The sequence below is a fragment of the Artemia franciscana genome, chromosome 4 (assembly GCF_032884065.1).
Source record: "Artemia franciscana chromosome 4, ASM3288406v1, whole genome shotgun sequence".
Classification (NCBI taxonomy): domain Eukaryota; kingdom Metazoa; phylum Arthropoda; class Branchiopoda; order Anostraca; family Artemiidae; genus Artemia; species Artemia franciscana.
Genome location: NC_088866.1, coordinates 14,726,366 through 14,746,702, shown reverse-complemented (window position 1 = coordinate 14,746,702; position 20,337 = coordinate 14,726,366). Strand labels below are relative to the sequence as shown.

The 20,337-nt window shown below is 35.8% G+C and overlaps 1 protein-coding gene across 1 annotated transcript in view; it reads right to left on the bottom strand.

Annotated features, from left to right (window-relative positions):
• Positions 1-20,337, bottom strand: part of LOC136026035 (G protein-coupled receptor kinase 1-like) — a gene marked incomplete in the record, with an annotated part of 161,755 nt that overhangs the window by 66,968 nt on the left and 74,450 nt on the right. Inside the window, 3 exon segments of the mRNA XM_065702193.1 lie at positions 139-330; positions 5,445-5,496; positions 12,181-12,242. Of these exon segments, the coding sequence (XP_065558265.1) occupies positions 139-330; positions 5,445-5,496; positions 12,181-12,242 (306 nt within the window).

Genomic DNA, 20,337 nt, shown 5'->3' with positions numbered 1-20,337 from the left:
AAGGCTACAGTGTCAGTAGCGCAGTTTCTAATCCCTATCTTTCTGCTTTAAATCAAAGTAGATCCACCTCTTAAAAGTTTCCAATTTCTCTTTTCCCTGACTGTCACTGCCAGCATAAAGAGGAATAAGGTGACTTACCCCAGTACTAACAGAATGGAGCATTAATCGTTCATTGAGTGCCAGCATTTCTCCTTGCTTCATTTTGATGCGTTTTTTGTCTAAACACTTCATGGCATACATTTTCCCTGTATCAGCTTTCCGACATCCATATACTTCTCCAAAACCTCCTCTGCCAATTATCCGATGAACAGAAAAGTCATTCATAGTTAACTAAAAAGATGAGAGAGACAAGTCATTCTCCTCTTTTTATTTCTTTTGTCAGCAATTGGTGGTTTCTGAGAAGGACTCGCCTTTCATTTTCAGATAAAGGAAAGCCTTGTCATATTAGCTTTTCCGTAAAGAGAGACTTTTAATGAAGGTTGTTTCTATTCAAGCACTTTCATGACGTTTTCTAATATATAAAAAAAAATGCTAGTACAATCTTTCATCATTGGCCTTTTTTTCTTTTTCTCCAGAAGAGAGCTCTTTATTTTAGAGCTATGAAGCTCTAAATGATCAATTAAAGCAAACAACAGTACAATTAAAATCATAATTTTTTCTTCAAAGCAACTGGATACACAAACATTTTATCTTCTAAAAAATAAAATCTAATCTCTATGGAGTCTAACATAAGACTTAGTCAAGTGGCTTAGGCTTGTCGTGAAAACAACAGGCTATAAGTACACAGCCGAAACTTTCTGACGAAGTTTCAATGAGTTTTAAAAAGAGGGTTTTAATTTTCTAGGGAAAAAATTATTTTAGTTATTTCATCCGATTAAAACTATTATCTTGGCCAAAGCAAGGAGTAGTCTATACAAAAAAAAAAGTTAAGAGAATACATCATGGTTAAAATAATTAAAATAGCTCCAGACAAAAGACCGAGCTCAAAAATATAAACAAGAACTCATTTAAAGAAAGAGCACATGCGCATAGAGTTTTTAAGGTTTCCTTAAAAAGCATGGTACCTTAAAACCACCTACCCAAACAGTCTTTGCACTTGAGGTAAATTGGAAAATGACTTGCACAATCCAAGGAAGACCAAATTTTGGCTGATATATTAAATTTAGATTTTTAACCTTATATTTGAGTCACCTTGGACTTACAATGAGCCAAAAGTAGAGCATCCAATTACCCTATGCTTTTATGATGATATTATAACGATAGTAATAGGCTAAAATTTGGGGAATTTCTTGATATTTTCTAATAAATGAAATAATTAGCAAAATATTTCTTTGTTTAGACTTGGCAGTCGGTAAATTTCTTGGGCTTACAATTTGGTAAAGGTTGGTAAAATAAAAAAAGAAGAAGTGGTTTTACTTACTCAATCTTATGGATACCGTAAATTATCCGAAAAAGTATTTTACCTAGACAGATTTGAGAGACAGGGTTGATAGAATAGACAGAAAAAGATGATAAAAAAAAGAAACAGAGACAAAAATCAATAGAAGAAAAAATAATATATAAGAAAATAGGAAAAGAAACAGAATTTTATAGAATAAAAGAAGAAGAATATAAAGAGAGCGCATTAAGCTGTTATTTAAGAATTTTGCTGCGGGTGTTGATGGTATACCAATAAAGCTATTTAAGAATTTTCTTTCCATTTTTATGCCGATTATTGTTCTTTTTTGTAATAAAGTGTTAACTTAAGGACAATGGCCAAGGATTTGGAAGACATCATTGTTTATGCCACTTTTTAAGAGAGGAAACCCGAAGGCTCATGAGAATCAAACAGTTCGTGGTAACGAACTGTAGTAAGGAGCGACCCGGCTCAATAGTAACCAAAACTCTAAAAAACATAATTTTGACACAAAGATTTACATCAAAAGAATCGCATTTTACTGCTGATTTTAAATATACAAGTTTCAGTCTTACCCATCAAAAGTTACGAGCCTGAGAAAATCTGCCTTATTTTAGAAAATAGGCAGGAACACCCACTAAAAATCATAGAATCTTAGCGCAAATCACACCATCAGATTCAGACCAAAAATTGGAGGGCACCTAGGCCCCCTCCAACTCACACTTTTTCCCCAAAGTCAACGGATCAAAATTTTGAGATAGCCATTCTGTTCAGCTTATTCGAAAACCTAGAAACTATGTCTGTGGGGATTACTTAATCCCCACAGACCGTAAAGAGCGGGGCGCTGAGGAGCAAAAGCCCTTTTCACACACGGAGTAATTTCTGTTCGTTTCAAGTTTTAATGTCGTTCCTTACTTTTAGTTAAAAAAACTTGTTTTTTTCTTTATTTAATTTCTGAACGTTTTTGAATTAATGCATGTTTTGATCTTGGCTCTCCGCACATGAATAATTAAAACAAAATTTGCATTTTAATCTTTTTTTTTGACTAAATGGCTTTCTCGTAGTTTTAATCGGAAGATTTTGAGAAGAAAAAAAAGGAGCGAGGGAGTAGGCATAGTTGCCCTCCAATTTTTTGATTGCTTAAAAAGGCAACTAAAACTTTTAATCTCTTACGAACGTTTTCATTAGTAAAACAGTAACTTATGAATTATATAGTAACTTATGAGTAACTTATGAATTAGTACACGTAACTTATGAATTAACTTACGTAACGAACTTCCGTATTCGCATTTTTTTATTGCGTATATGAGGGAATTCACCCCCTCGTCAGTACCTCACTCTTTACACTAAAGCTTAAATTTTGTCCCAATTCCTTAAGAATGACCCCTGAATCACAAAGGCCGTAGAATAAATAGTTGAAATTATTAAAAATACTTTAGCGTATAGGGCGTGGTGTTGAGAGGAGGTAAACCCCTCATATGCGTAATAATTTCTGTTCGTTTTAAGTTTTAGTGATGCTCCTTACTTTCAGTTGAAAAATCATTTCATATTTATTTTTTATTGTTTTTTTTTAATAATGCTAGAAAATCCTGCGTCCCCATCATTGAAATTATCTTCCCCCATGACAAATTCCTCCATGGAAAGATCCTCCCACATACCCCCCCCCATCAGCTTCTCCCCCCGAACCAAAAAAATCCCCCTGAAAATGTCTGTACACTTCCCAATAGCCATTACTATATGTAAACATTGGTCAAAGTTTGTAACTTGCCGCACCTCCCACGGGGACTGTGGGTGAGTAAGTCACCCCAAAGACATAGTTATTAGGTTTTTCGACTATGGTGAATAAAATGGCTATCTCAGAATTTTGATCTGGTTACTCTAGGGAAAACTGAGCGTGGGAAGGGGCCTAGGTGCCCTCCAATTTTTTTGGTCACCTAAAAAGGTCACTAGAACTTTTAATTTCCTTTAGAATGAGCCTTCTCGCGACATTCTAGGATCACTGAATCGATACAATCACCCCTGGAAAAACAAAAACAAAAAAGAAATAAACACGCATCCGTTATATGTCTTCTGGCGAAAAATGCGAAATTCCACATTTTTGTAGATAGGAGCTTGAAACTTCTACTATAGGGTTCTCTGATATGCTGAATTTGATGGTGTGATTTCCGTTAAGATTGTAGGATTTTTAGGGGGTGTTTCCTCCTATTTTCTAAAATGAGGTAAATTTTCTCAGGCTCGTAACTTTTGATGAGTAATACTAATCTTGATGAAACTTATATATTTAAAATCAGCATTAAAATGCAATTCTTTTGATGTAACTATTGGTATCAAAATTCCATTTTTTAGAGTTTCGGTTACTATTGAGCCGGGTCGCTCCTTACTACAGTTCGTTACCACGAACTGTTTGACAAACAGGACGTCCAAAACAGACTAAAGCGTTTTATCAAAATATTCAAATGGCGCTAACTACAAAGAATGGACAAAATTAAGTATTCTTCACTTTTTCATCACTGATCCACCCCTATAAAATCTTTTCACGTTTTATCATGATAATATTTGCCATGAAACACAGACCTCTGTCATAAATTTAAAATGGCTTAAAAGTTGTGTCAGGTTTTATTTAGATGCAGTGAACTTTGGCCAATCCAAAGATCGCTTTGTAGGGGGGGGGGTGAGTACCTTTTACCTATCTTACCGCCAATTTTCCTAGATATATAATAACATTTGCTAACTTCATAAAGAGGCTACAACCACTATTTATTTTTTTTTTGATCCTATGTATAGTTGATTTAACTGATTTTCATTAGTAAATTAAAATTTAGCAGTTTTGCTAACATGCAAATACGATTGCCCTGGTCCCATGATTTCTTTTTTCTTTTTTTTTCTTTTTTTTTATGGCCTATAGCTTAAAAGCATTGAAATACAATGTTATATCACCATGATTGTTCTTGAATTAGTTATTCGTATCCGAAAGAAAGCGTTAACAAAATCTCTTCAAAAGAAAAATATTCAAAATCAACATCCTAAGGATATCTCAATGTATCATGCGAAAATCAAAAGACAGACCTGTAGACCAAGAAGTCTGTATATCATATATCTTGCATGAAAATAATTCTGATTTGACTGTGCAAATATAAGGGCATCAGACCTTTCCTGAAAAGCCTGAATATCACTGAAGCATGTTGTCTGTTTGCAGGAGCCACTTTGGTAAGCGATTTTATGCATAATCTTACTAATGAAAAAGCTGATGAATGCAGCACGGAAATGTGCCTTTAGAGTTCAGAAAACAGCTGCCCAATTTAAGAATTCTTGGACCAAGAAACTTTAGCTCCCTTGAACATTTGCCTTCCTCGCCCAGCCTACCTACTAGTATAGTTTTCTACTTCAAAAGCTACATCTTGCAATGGAACTCACTGCGAAGACTGAAACTAATGAACTGATGAATGATGAAACTGATGAACCCGAAGACTGACTGATGTCATGATGACCAAACAACAAGCTGCCTGAATAGTTTGTGAGAAACCTTGCATTATCAAAAGAAAAAATAGTTCCTAATTTGGATTAAGAAATCAATTATAAAATAGTAGCAACACACTTCCGAATCGATCAATCAATATATAAATAGGGCAACTGGGAGTGAAAGTGTAATTGATGAACCAAACTACATCAGTTCAGTCGCATCCACATTCGAGAGATATCAAAATGGTACGATATTTTCTTAACTTAAGAAAAAGTATGCGCAACTGACACCCCAAAGTGCCAATTAGGATGCCACGTATAGCAAAATACTTGAATATGATGATATTCTAGTAAGTTCCATAAACTATGACTGCAGAAAATTAAAAAAAGATGATTCATGGCTGGTTTTGATTTTTATTTATCAATCATTTGAATTGTAAATCGAGAAGATTTTGATGTTTGGATTGATTTTGGGTTCCTGAAAGGAGCCCATATTTTTCTACAAACATTAATTAAAAAAAACGAATTAACAAAAGATTAAAAACAAAGATTAATTTACTTGGGAACAGAAACAAATTTTATTATTTACCTGGATATTTTCTTCTAAATTCTTCCACTGGCAAAACCTTGTAAATTTGTCACTGAAAAAAGAAACAAACCTTTTATCAATACTGAAATGAGAAGAAAATCTTGTATAAAATAAATATTAGCTTAAGAAACGGGTGAAAATAAGGATTAGGAATACATGGAACGAAACTTATCAGAGATGAAAATAGGCAAAACCTTTTTTCTATTAAGGGAGCGATGCATTTTTCGTAAACACTAAATATATCAAATCAGTATCCAGAATCCTTTTTACAACAAAAAATTAAATAATGAAGCAGAAAAGTACATTAAGAAACAGACATTTTTATACAACAAAGTTTTCAAAAATCATGGAAAAAAACAGTCACATATAAATAATTAACTTCTATTTAGGTGTGTAGCAAAATTTAGACGGACCGCTGCGCTTCTAAGTCTAGCAATTGTTTGTTTAGATGTTTTTTTATTAGTTTTCAAATTCGAAAATGCAACCAAAACAAATTGGATTGTTTTAGCGAGTATAAGGATAACTTGTGACTGAATAATGTATATTGATCCCCCTCAGATGACTGGTTGCCCCTTTCCCAAGATATTTTTAGCCCGTCCATGATAATACCCTGAGGTAAATTTCCATTTACACTTACTGAACATAAGCATAATTGTTGCTACTACTGTAGCTGACTTTTTTTTTCACCTCTGGCCATTACGTAATAATTACTTTTCGTCTGTTTTATTTACTCTAAAAAAGCAAAATCAACAGCGAAAATCAATATTATAATCAGAATTAAAAAGTCTAGTCAGAACTCTCCACAAATCCAAATAGTAGCAAAAACGCTGTTTTGTTAGGTAATTATTAAAAGGAAAAGAATAAGATTTATTCAGTACAAAAACAGATGTTAAAAACTCACGAGATGTATCATCGTATCAGAGAAGAAATTGCGTATCGTATGTTTTTCACAGTGACAAACCGAAAATCATGCTTTTCAAAGCCTTTCGCAGTAATAGTTTTCCCAAGAAGTTAAAAAATAAAATTACATAAAGCTATTTCACGCCCTTAAATATATAATTCAGCTCCAGAATTTGGACGACACAATATTACCACTGGGTTGGTAACCCAAAACTTCTGGGTAGCAAGATTTTTTTGTTGTCTCAAACATGTATCCTTACCTAATACGAAGGTATAACGCCCCTACACATGCGACCAGGTGATTACCACTAGAGGAATATTTGTCAGTATCCAACTCAATTATAAAGGAGGCAAGAGAATAACCCTTCAATTTCACCAGCATAATATGGACTACTCAAATTTCAAAAAATGACAAAACACGGAGGGAAAAATTAATTATCAGCTAACACTTTTATTACCTGAAACTAAGGTAGGTGCACGGACGTTACAATAAAACTTACGTACCCATTTCAAAAAATTATATCAACAGTCCTGAGGGACAAGAGTGGAAGTTTAGGCCTACTATGTTTTCTCTGCTACAGAAACAACGATGAAAATGGATATAGAAGCCTATTGAATTGGTTAGCAACCATAATTATTAACAACACAACATCAACTACCACTTAATTAATTTTATGAACCATATTCGTAATAGACTAAGCTAGGACTAATAACTCTTTATGTAGGCTAAGGGAGATAACAAATAACGGATAAGACGATGGGCGCACAGATTAAGTTCCAATTATCCGTAATTGCACGTATCTATTTGAACAGCTATAAGGAAACCCTAAGATATGGAATTGAGGAAAGAAAATGGAACCTTACATCAAATTGTTGCTTCTACTGGACAGAAATTTAATTAGGTCACACAATATACTCAAAACTTTCAGGGTGTTATCGGAGAAATAACCTATGGGGAAAAGGTAGTTGGTAGACCCCTGGGACGTCATCAGAATATAGAATATAAAAGAATATAGAATATAGACAGAATAAGGGATATAGAAAGAATAGATTAAGCATAGAATGAAAGAATATAAACTGATTAAACATATAACTTTAGCATCAGGTCATTGTCGTTGAAAGCATCGACCAAGATAACTTAGTTTCTTATCGTCAAGAACAAAACTAAATAATCCTAGTTACACTCTTTTCGCCGAGTTCAAGAATGCAGATTTTTAACATGACACAGTTACCGCAAAATCGTTTTTGTATATTTAGAATATACAACAAGAGCTAAGAGCTCATATGGCACTTGTGACGAAACGAGAAGAGCTAAGAGCCAAGAGATCATATGGTATGAGCTCTAACAAAATTCTATGAATCAATAGATTGATTTAAAAAGGAAAATAAGAGGTTTAATGCCGGCCAGGATTTAAAATAAGAGCTCTGAGTCACGATGTCCTTCTAAATATCAGAATTAAGATCCGATCACCCACTCGTAAGTTATAAATACCTAATTTTTTTTTAATTTTTCCTCTCCCTTTAGACCCCCAGATGGTCGAATCTGGGAAAACGACTTTATCAAGTCAAACTGTGCATCTCCCTGACAACACCTACCAATTTTCATCGTCCTAGCACGTCCAGAAGCACCAAACTCGCCAAATCACTGAACCCCTCCCCCCAACTCCCCCAAAAAAGAGCGAATCAAGTACGATTCTGTCAATCACGTATCAAGGACATTTTTTTTATAATATCCACCAAGCTTCATCCCGATTCCTCCACTCCAAGTGTTTTTCCAAGATTTCCCCCTTCCACTCCCCCCCAATGTCAAAAGATCTGGTCGGGATTTGAAATAAGAGCTCTGAGACATGAATTCCTTCTAAAAATCAAATTTCATTAAGATCCGATCATCTATTCGCAAGATAAAAAATACCCCAATTTTCACGTTTTCTAAAAATTCCGGTTTCCCCCTCCAACTCCCCCCAATGTCAGAGGATCTGGTCGGAATTTAAAATTAGAACTTTAAAGCACAAGATCCTTCTAAATGTCAAATTTCATTAAGATCTGGTCACCCTTTCGTAAGTTACAAATACCTTAATTTTCAAAATTACCCCCCCCCCCCAATTCCACCAAAGAGAGCAGATCCGGCCCGGTTATGCCAGTCACGTATCTTAGATAGGTTTCTATTCTTCCCATCCAGTTTCATCCTGATCTCACCGCTTTAAGTATTTTCTAAGATTTCCGGTCCCCCAACTGCCCCCCCCCCCAATTACGCTTAATCCGGTTGAGATTTAAAATAAGAGATCTGAGTTACGATGTCCTTCTAAATATGAAATTTCATGAAGATCCGATCACTCCTTCGTAAGTTAAAAATACGTCATTTTTTCTTTTTTTTCAGAATTACCCCCCCCCCCCAATAGAGCGGATCCGTTCCAATTATGTACATCACGTATGTAAGACTTCTGATTATTTTCCCCACCAAGTTTCATCCCGATCCCTCCAATCTAAGCGTTTTCCATGATTTTAGGTTCCCCACTCCAAACTTCCCCATTGTCACCAGATCCGGTCAGGATTTAAAATAATTGCTTTGAGACACGATATCCTTCTAAATATAAAATTTCATTGAGATCCGATCACCCGTTCGTAAGTTAAAAATACCTCATTTTTTCTAATTTTTCAGAATTAACCCCTCCCCCAACTACCCCAAAGTGAGCGGATCCGTTCCGTTTATGTCAATCATGTATCCAGGACTTGTGCTTATTTTTCCCAGCAAGTTTCATTACGATCCCTCCACTCTAAGTGTTTTCCAAGTTTTAGATTCCCCCCTCCCAACTCCCCCCCCAATGTCACCAGATCCGGTCGGGTTTAAAATAAGAGCTCTGAGCCACGATATCCTTCTAAATATCAAATTTCATTGAGATCTGATCACTCGTTCGTAAGTTAAAAATACCTCATTTTTTCTAATTTTTCAGAAATAACCCCCCCCCCAACTACCCCAAAGAGAGCGGATCCATTCCGTTTATGTCAATCATGTATCTAGGACTTGTTTTTATTTTTCCCACCAAGTGTCATCCCGATCCCTCCCCTTGGAAGTGTTTTCCAAGTTTTAGGTTTCCCCTCCCAACTCCCCCCCCCCCCCCAATGTCACCAGATCCAGTCAAGCTTTAAAATAAGAGCTCTAAGACACGATATCCTTCTAAACATCAAATTTCATTGAGATCCGATCACCCGTTCGTAAGTTAAAAATACCTCATTTTTCCTAATTTTTCAAAATTAGCCCCCCCCCAACTACCCCAAAGAGAGCGGATCCGTTCCAATTATGTCAATCATGTATCTGGGACTTGTGCTTATTTTTCCATCAAGTTTCATCACGATCCCTCCACTCTAAGTGCTTTCCAAGATTTTAGGTTTCCCCCCTCCAACTCCCCCCAATGTCATCAGATCCGGTCGGGATTTAAAATAAGAGCTCTGAGACACAATATCATTCCAAACATCAAATTTCATTAAGATCCCATCTCCCGCTCATAAGTTAAAAATACTTCATTTTTTCTATTTTTTCCAAATTAACTGGCCCCTCACTCGCCCCCCAGATGGTCAAATCGGGAAAACGACTATTTCTAATTTAATCTGGTCAGGTCCCTGATACGCCTGCCAAATTTCATCGTCCTAGCTTACCTGGAAGTGCCTAAAGTAGCAAAACCAGGACCGACAGACAGACAGACATAATTGGCGATTGCTATATGTCACTTGGTTAATACCAAGTGCCATAAAAATATACAAAAATTTCGAATATACAAAAGTCGTTTTTGTATATCTCCCCTTTCGAAGTTTATGCAACGACTCCTTCCATATGAAGTGCCTCAGGAAAAAAAAACATTGGAGCCATATGGCCTTTACTATAGGCAACGCTGCATCTGAAAACCCGATCATCTGCTCGTTTGTTGTTTTTTTTTTTTTTTTTGATGATCGCATCAAACCAGTTCAAGAAGATGTAGAGGGCTCATTTGAATGGAAATTTAAAGTTCTAGGCCCTTCTCAAGTGACCAAAAAGAATGGAGGGTTGCTAACCTCCCTCCCACGCCTCTTCCCCCAACGACACCCAATCAAAATTTCGAGATAGCCATTTGGTTCAGCACAGTTTAAAGGTCCAATTACTCTTTCTGGGGATGGCATGACCTACCGCAGCCCCACAGGAAAGGGATGCAAATTCTGCAATTTGGTCGTTGTACATATGTAGTATTTTCTATTGGGAAATATACGTCAATTTTTCGAAGGGAATTTTAAGAGAGGGGTGGATTTCCTATAGGGAGAATTTTCCTTGGGGAGGAATATTTCCAAGAATTTTAGAGGGGAAATCTTACACGGGGGGGAGGGGGGTGCTGAAGTTGTGGAGTTCCCCCATTTTTTCCATATAGTGCTTGTTATTGGGAAACATACAAGAACTTTTCGAGGGGGGTTTCTATGGGTGGATTTTCCATAGGACATATGTCTCATGGGGAGGAAATTTTTATGTAGAATTTTCTAAGGAGAAAAAGTGGATTTTCCCGGCATGATTTGCAAAAAATGAATGAAAAAAAGTTTTTTCAACTGAAAATAAGGAGCAACATTAAAACAAGTAGAAATTATTCCGTATATGAGGGAGGCTGTCATTTCTCGATTCTCACTCTTCATGCTAAAGCTTGACTTTTTGTGCCAATCTTTAAGAAACACTACTCAAAAACAAGGGCCGTTAAATTTTAATGAGAAGTATTTTAAAGAACTTTAAGGCTTCAGCGTAAAGAGCAAGGTTCGAAGAAGTAACGGTGTTCAACTTTTTGTCCCATTTCTTTAAGAACGGCTCCTGTAACACAAGGTTCATTTACTTAGTATAAGAAGCCTTTTTAGTAGGGCTAAAATACTCCAGCGAGAAGAGCGAGGCATAGAGGAGTTTCACGCTTGTTAGATTATTTGATTTTATTTCTGCTCAATTTTGGTTTAATGGAGTTCTTTACTTTTTTTTCAAAACTTATTTTTCAGATAAAATGTTTTTTTAATTAATTTACATTAAAGCTCAACCTGTCCTAGAGTATCAAATACAGCTTTTTAGTAGAACGTTGAATTTTTTAGTAGATAAGTAGCATGTACCATCTAACTTGAACGAATCACGCAAGAATATTCTTCTAGCAGTATTGGAGGCCTGAAGCGCAGTTTAGCTCCACCAGGACAAAAAAAATCCAACTTCCACGACCAACTTATAGGCAGAAAGGCCGACACAGTCTTTTTTCATCGATTGGCTTCAAACTTATGGGGTGAGTAAATTGGTCTAGAATTTAGTCTGTTGTGACACATTCGGAGTTTGCTGGGACATTAAAAGTGATAATACACCCTTCCAGTAACTGCTTAATACACCTCAAATTGCTAAGTTTTATTTAACGAAAAAATAAAAATAAACTCACCGGTTTTTTAGCACCGGTAATTAAATAATGTAGGTTTGAGTTGAAGCACTTGGTAAAAAACATCTAAGACGGGAGGTATCCTAAACAATGGCCCAGAGACCCCTCCCCTAGGGTTCGAGGAATATTCACGTCAAGCCCAGGGGGAAATACAGCAGGTTACCTATCATGGTGGAACGGTACAGTGCACCTCATCAAAAATATAGCTGTCTATTCCACAGTTATAAGACTGTTATAAGACACTGTAAATAACACTGTTATAACACACATAAGAAGGTAGTGTATCCTTTGCATTTGAAGTAATATATATATAGATTAAGCATATAGATTATATATAACATACATATAATATAAATATAAATATAGATTTTTAGATAATCACTTTCCAGCAAGGAACTAATAATAAGGAGTAATCATAACCTTACCTTTCTATAAAATTGTCAAAGACCTTCTCTCGTAAGTATGTGAGGATTTCTTCTACATGTTTCTGAAACAGTAAATTATATTAGAACTTAAAGAAAAATATTGAAAAGCATAGTCATACAAAGAAAAACACTCCGTGTTTAAAAAGAAAGAAAAGGAAAAAAAAACATTCCGGTGAAATAGAACACTGAATGGATAAAAAGAACATCAATATCTAGACAAAATTCCTATCTCTGAAATGTCTAAAATCTTCACAATAAATTACACTTAGGTAAAACTGGGTCTGACCGTTTAGAAGGGATAATATTCGTAAAGTACTTTTCTCAGAGCTCTTATACCGGGAAAATGTTTTTCGTGGTTTGATCCAACTATTCCCCCTTCGCGAGATGTCATCTGGCTCCCTACCCTGGATTGGAGCCTTGTTCAACTATTTCGGGCCATTCATCAAAATGACCAGTAAGTAAAGAAAAACCCATACCGAATGAACACGAAACTTTACAAAATTGAATTTTGGAAAAAATATACATATCAAAAAACTATTTTTCCAGCTGATTCTAGAGACGAACGATGCGTTGATTCAATTTGCTTTGTGACTCGGCTTTTTCAGTCTTAAGCAAGCTATGATGGTAAAAGTTAAAGTTTGGCTAGGTTATGTTAATTTAGCTCTCAGGGCAAGGGTTGTAAGTTATACCCTGGGAGTATATAAGATATATATATATATATATATATATATATATATATATATATATATATATATATATATATATATATATATATATATATGTATATATATATGTATATATATATATATATATATATATATATATATATATATATATATATATATATATATATATATATATATATATATATATATATATATATATATAGAAAGAGTGATCGTACAAACTTCGGAGGAGGATCATTGGATTGGTAATCAAAAGTTTTAGTGCCCTGTTTAAGATTCAGAGTGATTGGAGGGTGGATAACCCCTACCCCTCCAATCCTCACATTTTTCAGTAATGTGTCTAATAGAAATTTTGAGATGGCATTTCTGTCGTAGAAACTTCGAAAAAGGCTCATTCGATTGAAAAACTGAGAGGGCTAGTACCTTTTTTATTAGTCGAAAGTGATTGAAGGGCAACATCCCTATCCCACGCTTTTCAATTCCCTAAACACATCCAATCAAACTTTTGAGATATCCATTTTGTTCAGCGTAATTGAAAGGTCTGGAAATAGGTCTTTGACAACCCCCATACCTTCTCAAGACCAGAAAATAATTTGTACTTTACTGAAAAATAGGCTGTGGATTGTTAGTTTAGTATACATACATTGATATATATTATTTAAAGTTTTAATAATTTTAATTTATTAAAGAAGAAAAGTTAAAACATTTTAAACGTATTTTGTTTATTTAAATCATGCAATAAATAATCGAGTAAAATTCAAAACGAGCAAAAATTAACATGAGTAGGGCTGACAAACCCCATGCCTTCTCAAGACCAGAACATAATTTGCACTTTACTGAAAACAAGATATATTTAAAATGTTTTCACTTTGTTTTTACTTGTTTCAAATGTTTTTACTAGATATATAAAGGGGAAAGTCCTCCCCCTTGCACTCCAATTACAGTGCGAGTTTCTGGTACCCTTTTTAAGAGTAGCAAGAGATTGGAGGGCAAGCAGCCCTTCTCTCAAGCCCATTCATTTTCCAAACGCATCCAGTCAAGATTTTGAGACAGCCATTTTGTTCAGCATAGTAGAAGGGTCCAGCAATTATTTCTTTAGGTTATTAGACATGTTAGATTAGGTTGGAGGAGGAGCGAGGGTAGCTGTGTTGGCCTCAGGCGTCTTGGTGCTGCAATGAGTTATTAGTAGTAGTAGTAGTAGTAGTAGTATATTAAACATGTCAACTCCCATAATTATGCAATTCACCCATTGTACTTTAAAAGTAAATCTTGCTCTAAAAATAAATCAAAAGGCATTGTTTTGAATGGTTGCCAATAAGACACCACAGCAATATATCGAGAACGACTGGAGGTACTAAGTTGAAACTTTTGGGGATACTGATATTACTATTCCCGTTCTATAACTGTTCTTCGACTTCTGTTACTGTTTGTGTCAGGATTAAAAATTGATGAAAAAGTTTCTCCAACATAGAAATAGCAACCTATACTATGGATCCTTATAGAAGAAAACTAAAAAGATATACAATATTTTTTTTTTATCGTGAAAAAGACTATGTTAATAAACAACGAACCGAAACTAATTTAAAAAACTTTTTCCACAAGACAAGTATTTCAAAGAAAAGTAAAGAGCTCAATTAAGCCAAGAATGAGCAAAAATAAAGTCAAATAATCTTCCAAGAGTAAAACTACCACAAATCGCTATCAATAAATAAATGAAACTCAAAACGAACAGAAATTCCAATAAATAGCCGCGTCAAACTCAAAACGAGTAAAAATTAACACGAGTAGGGCTAACCCCTATGCCTTCTCAACACCAGAACACAACTTGCGCTTTACTGAAAACAGAATTATCAAAACCTTAACGAAGAAATGTCAGTATATGTCAATTTAACTGACAATCCACGGTAATTTGTGTTTTTTTTTTTTTTTTTTTTTTTTTTTTAGTAAAACGCAAATTCTGTTCTGGTCTTGAGAAGGCATCGGGGTTATCAGCCCTATTCATGTTGATTTTTGCTCGTTTTGAGTTTATCTCAGCTATTTACTATAATTTCTGCTCGTTTTGAGGTTCATTTATTTATTGATAGTGATTTGTGGTAATTTTACGCTTGGAAGATTATTTGACTTTTTTTGCTCATTCTTGGCTTAATGAAGCTCTTTACTTTTCTTTGAAAAACCTATCTTGTGATAAAAGTTTTTTTCTTTAATTAATTTCAGAACAGAGCAAGCTGCATGTAATACGCGAACGAATAGACCCACTCCTTTTCGTATATCTAAATTCCTGTTCATGCTAGCTAGCTGCCCTGTGACACTCTCCAAAGCCAGGAGAAAATCCCCACTTTCCCATTTTTTATTTTATTTTTCCGATATTTATTCGTCCACATAACTTTAGCATCTAGAAAGATCCTTGGACTAAAGCCAAATAAATTCCGTTTCTTTCACTCCCCAGTCTTTCTGTCATCAATTTTACTATGAATCTGTTCCTCTTTCCCATAAACGTACAACTTGTTGCCCTTCAATACGTATCCACTAGACAATCAATCCTTCAAAGGAGTTATTTGGACAACTCTACGAATTAAACAGGGTCAATATTTGCACTGAGCAAACGACAAAAAAAAAATCTCATTCGATGCAGTAGATGACAATTCTTTTTTTTTATATTGGCTATTTACGCTTCTATGATAAAAAGTATTTGACGTTAAGCAAAGTGGAATGACTCTTTTGTCCTAATAGCTCTCCAGACACATAAAATTAGGAAAGGAACTAGAACAAAACGTCGATATCCGGATCATTATTTCAATTTTTCTTTAGAGTAAAGCAGACATTTAGAAATATGGCTGTGCGTTAAAATCAACTCTAAAGAGCTCATGCCTATGGGGGTAATATAAATTAGAAATTAGCAAATAGATATGAAGAGCTCTGTTGTCAAAAATCAAAACACACTCCTTAGAAAGACAGATTCCAAATTATATTCACCATGTAAGGTTATAAGTCTTGGCGTAGCAGCTAACGACATCTAAAAAATAGCTAGAATGTCTTTTTTCCTGTTTAAACCACAACATTTGCCACAAATTCAAATTAACAATTACCTAATAAACGATTGTTGCACGGAATTCGTTTTGGTTTTAGACAGCAGGTATGATTCTTGTAGGGTTGAAGTTTGTTTTGGATCATGAAACCAAAAAGACACCAAAGAAACGAACACCAGATATGGCTGCAACAGTCATATATGGCAACATGGATGCAATGATTCGGAACGCAGAATACGACTTACGTGTCGCACATACACATTTATAAAATAAAGTCCAAAACCATAACCAATCAGGTTTGGTTTTGAACAACTACCGTTGCAGGTAATTTGTTTAAACTGCAGAGTAACCCTAAGATTGTCTTCAGGTGAACGCAGGGGCCTATTCATCGTTATCAAACAGTTCGTGGTAACGAACTGTAGTAAGGAGCGAACCGGCTCAATAGTAACCAAACTCTAAAAAACGGAATTTTGAGAGGAAATTCCTTCCTCTGTCAAATTTCCCCTGATGAAAATCCCCCCATACTTAAGATAGAACGGCCAAAGAGAGAGTATGACAAATAAAAAGTTAAGAAAAGAAGGAATTTTAGGATATTCTAGCAATATTCCAAAATGTAGGCAGAATGCATGGTGTACAATATCCTATAGTATTTACTTTTACATTTTAATTTATTTTAATTTTTTGTGTTTTTGGCGGGTTAAATTATCATAGCTGGGTAAGATAATTTGAAAATATGAAATTGTACTACTGTAGAAGCGTAGCCCCATGATGGAAGTGCACATATATAAAAGGCTGTGACCAAGAAGTAGGAGTAATTACTTCCCTTGGAATTGGTCTGGTGCTGATCAAAGGCGTCATTAGCCAATATGTTTGGGGGGCAGCAACACATGTTATCGACTGGCTGGTCATCTTTACCGATTGATTTGGGTGATATTGCTATTAAAATTACTTCATTTCTTGTTCTTTGTCGACTGGAACTTTTTTTTCCTATAGATTATACGTGATATGTTTCAATCAGCCCGTTTTTTTTCTAGTAATAATAAAAGCCTGCAAATACTGACGCTTCCATCATAGTTTTACTGACTCGGATTTTTTATCAGAGCAGCTGAAAGCATTGGGATAGGGGCGTCCCCCTCCCCCACACACGAAACTCTGCCAACAACTATAGCACATAATACCAGTTCACCTTTTACGATCAAAAACACGTACTGTAGACGTACACCGGAAAGTTTTCCTGTCTGAAGCACCATTAAGGTACATTTTTTTTCTAATTTAATTTAAACAGTAAGGAATCAAACTCTAAGCCAGAACCAAGCAAATTTATAATTAACAAAGCTCCTTATTTCAAGCAAGCAAGTAATAGCTTAAGTAAAGAGAGTCTTCAAAACCCATCAAACCCTGTACACACTAAAGTATTGGGTATCTTCCACTAGGCTTTCAGTGGTGTTCCAGTCTGAAGTGCTTTACTTCTATGGACTACACGACTTATCATGAAAGAATGCGCAACCGAGCAGGATTACTTCCTCAGTAACTGGAAAGGTCAATATATAGTCTTTTGATTCTTTTAAATCGACTGGCTATCTCAAAACTTCTGCTCATTAGCAACATGGTTCTCCATGAGGCAAAATCGTAGTTTGATGCCAAAAAATGGCAGAACACGGATCTTTTCGGTGCTACAATTTTTTGATTACTTTAAAAGGGCTTTAGAACCTTTATTTCCTGTTCATATGAGCCCTCTTCCGATCGTTTAGGACCATCGGTTCGATACAAGTACCCTTGGTAAACAAAAACAAAAAATAAATAAGATAATGTGCAAATACAAATAATAAACACACATCCGTAATCTTTCTTCGAAAAAAAATGTAAAATTCCATATTTATGCTGATAATAGCTTTGAACCTCCATTTTTTTAGATTGCCAGTTTGTTTGAAAAAGTTCAAAGATCTGATAACAAAAGATTCGGGGCCAACGTACCCCCCCAGAGCCCAGGGGAAGGGGTTGTAACTTATGCCTTGGGGCATTTTAAACTTTTATGGAATAAGTGGTCGTATAAACCTCGGAGGAGACTCAAATGATTAGGAATTGAGAGTTATAATTCCCTTTTTAAGAGTTAAAAGTGATCCGATACCTACCAGCTCCCCCCCCCCACCAGCCCACTTTTCCCCAAATGAGTCCGACCGAAATTTTTTATACAGCCACCTTGTTCGAAATAGACCAAAGATCATATAACAAACACTCCAGGGATAGCAAGCGTTGTAAATTATGCCCTGGGGACATAGTAAGGTTTTTATGAAAGTGATGGTCGTGTAAACTTCAGAGGGGGTTCATTTTATTGTAAATCGGATTTATAGAGCCTTTTAAGAGTCAAGAGTATTCTGAGAGCAATTAGCCACCCCCCCCCCAAGGCCCTTTTTCCCCGAATAAATCCGATCCAAACTTTGAGATAGCCATTTGTTCAAAATAGTTTAAAGATCAAATAGCAAAAACTCAGGGGGTCAACACAGCCTCCAGAGCCCGGCCGAAGTGTTTGAAATTACGCCCCGGGAGCTGGTAAAGTTTTAAATGAGGGATGATCGGATAAACATCAGAGGTGGCTCATTTGATTGGAAACTGAAAGTTCTAGTTACGTTGTAAAGCTTCATCAGAAGTGATCGACACGTATATACCCCTTTCCCACACCCTCTTTTCCCCAAATGAACCCGATCCAAATTTTGAAACAGCCATTTTTTTTAAATAGTCCATCGGTGAGATGACAAAAACTTCGGGATAGCCACCCGAAACCAAAGGGGAAGGGTTATGACTTACACCCCGGGGGGATATAAAGTTTTTATGGAGGAGACGGTCATAAAAACTTCGAAGGCGACTAAAACGATTAGAAATATAAAATTCAAATTCCCTTTATAAGAGTCAAAAGTGATCCGTAGCAAATAGCCTCCTCCCACCAACCAGAAGGCCAAAAGGCTCCAATATTTTTTCCCCAGAGGCACTTAATATGAAAGGTATGGTTATATAAACTCCGGAGAGGGCTCATTCGATGGGAAATTGGAAATTATAGTGGCCTTTTTAGTAATCAAAAGTAATCGGGGGCAAACAGCCCCTGTGCCCTTTTTCCCCAAGTGCATCCGATAAAATTTAAAATAGTTCAAATATCAGATAACAAAAACTCCGGGGTCGACACAAACCCCCGGGGCTCAGGAGATGGCGTTGTAAGTTATGCCCAGGGGCATATATGGTTCTTATGGAAGGGCTGCTCGTATAAACTTCAGAAGAGGTTCATTGGACTGCAAATTGAAAATTATAGTTCACTTTTTAAGAGTCAAAAGAAGTCAAAGGTCAACTAGCCCCTCTCTCGGCCCTTTTTTTCCCTAACTCATCCGATAAAAGTTTTGAGATAGCCATTTTATTGAGAATAGTTCAATCATCAGATAACAAAAACTCCAAGGGTGGCACAATACGCAGAGCCCAGTGGCAAATGTTCCAAGCTATGTCCCGGGGGCAAATAAGGTTTCTATGTAAGGGGTGGTCGTATAAACTTCAATGGTAGCTAATTTGATTGGAAATTAAAATTTCCAGTTACATTTTTAAGAGCAAAAAATGATCGGAGGGCTCTCCCCCCCCCAACACACACACACACACATGCCCTCTTTTCCTTTGATGCATCCGATTTGAGATGGGCATTTCCTTTGAAATATCCCATCGATCAGATAACTAAAGTTTCGGGATCAAGATACACACAGAAATCGGGGAACTAAGGGTTGTAACTTGGTTATGGAAGATTTGGTCGAATAAACTTCGGAGGGGGTTCAGATGGTTAGAGATTCAAAGTTATAGTTCACTTTTTAAAAGTCAAGTGCGATCCGATGGTAACTAGCCCCCCCCCCCCCCGCATCAGCTCTTTTTTCCCAAGTGCGTCAAATCAAATTTTTTATATAGACATCTTGTTCAAAATAGACAAAAAATAATATAACCAAAACCTCACGGATAACACAGCCTCCCTCCAGAGTTGCTAGTTACGCCAACGGGGTATGTTAGGTTTTTACGGAGGGGATGGTAGTATAAATTTCGAGAGGGACTCATTCGGTTGTAAATCGGAATTTCTAGTGTCGTTTTAAACATTGGGGAGGAGGGAGTTATGGTCTAATGGATAATAATAAAGCCTAAAAGAAGTACAAATAGGCAATAATAGCTCCTTTCTTGATTAGGTATATTCCCATTCAGCATCATAAGCTGACAGTATTTTTTCCTATGGCTAAAGACAATTTCATGGGTTTAACATTAAAAATGAATCTTTCTCTAACCAAAACACAAACTTTCATCTTATTATTTGCCTTAAGGGAGAGAACTTTAATTGAGAAAGTTTGGAATTCATGATGATCAAGTGGCCAAAAATTTGTTGATGATGACGTCAAGCAATAACGATAACTAGTAGAATTTTGGACCCAACA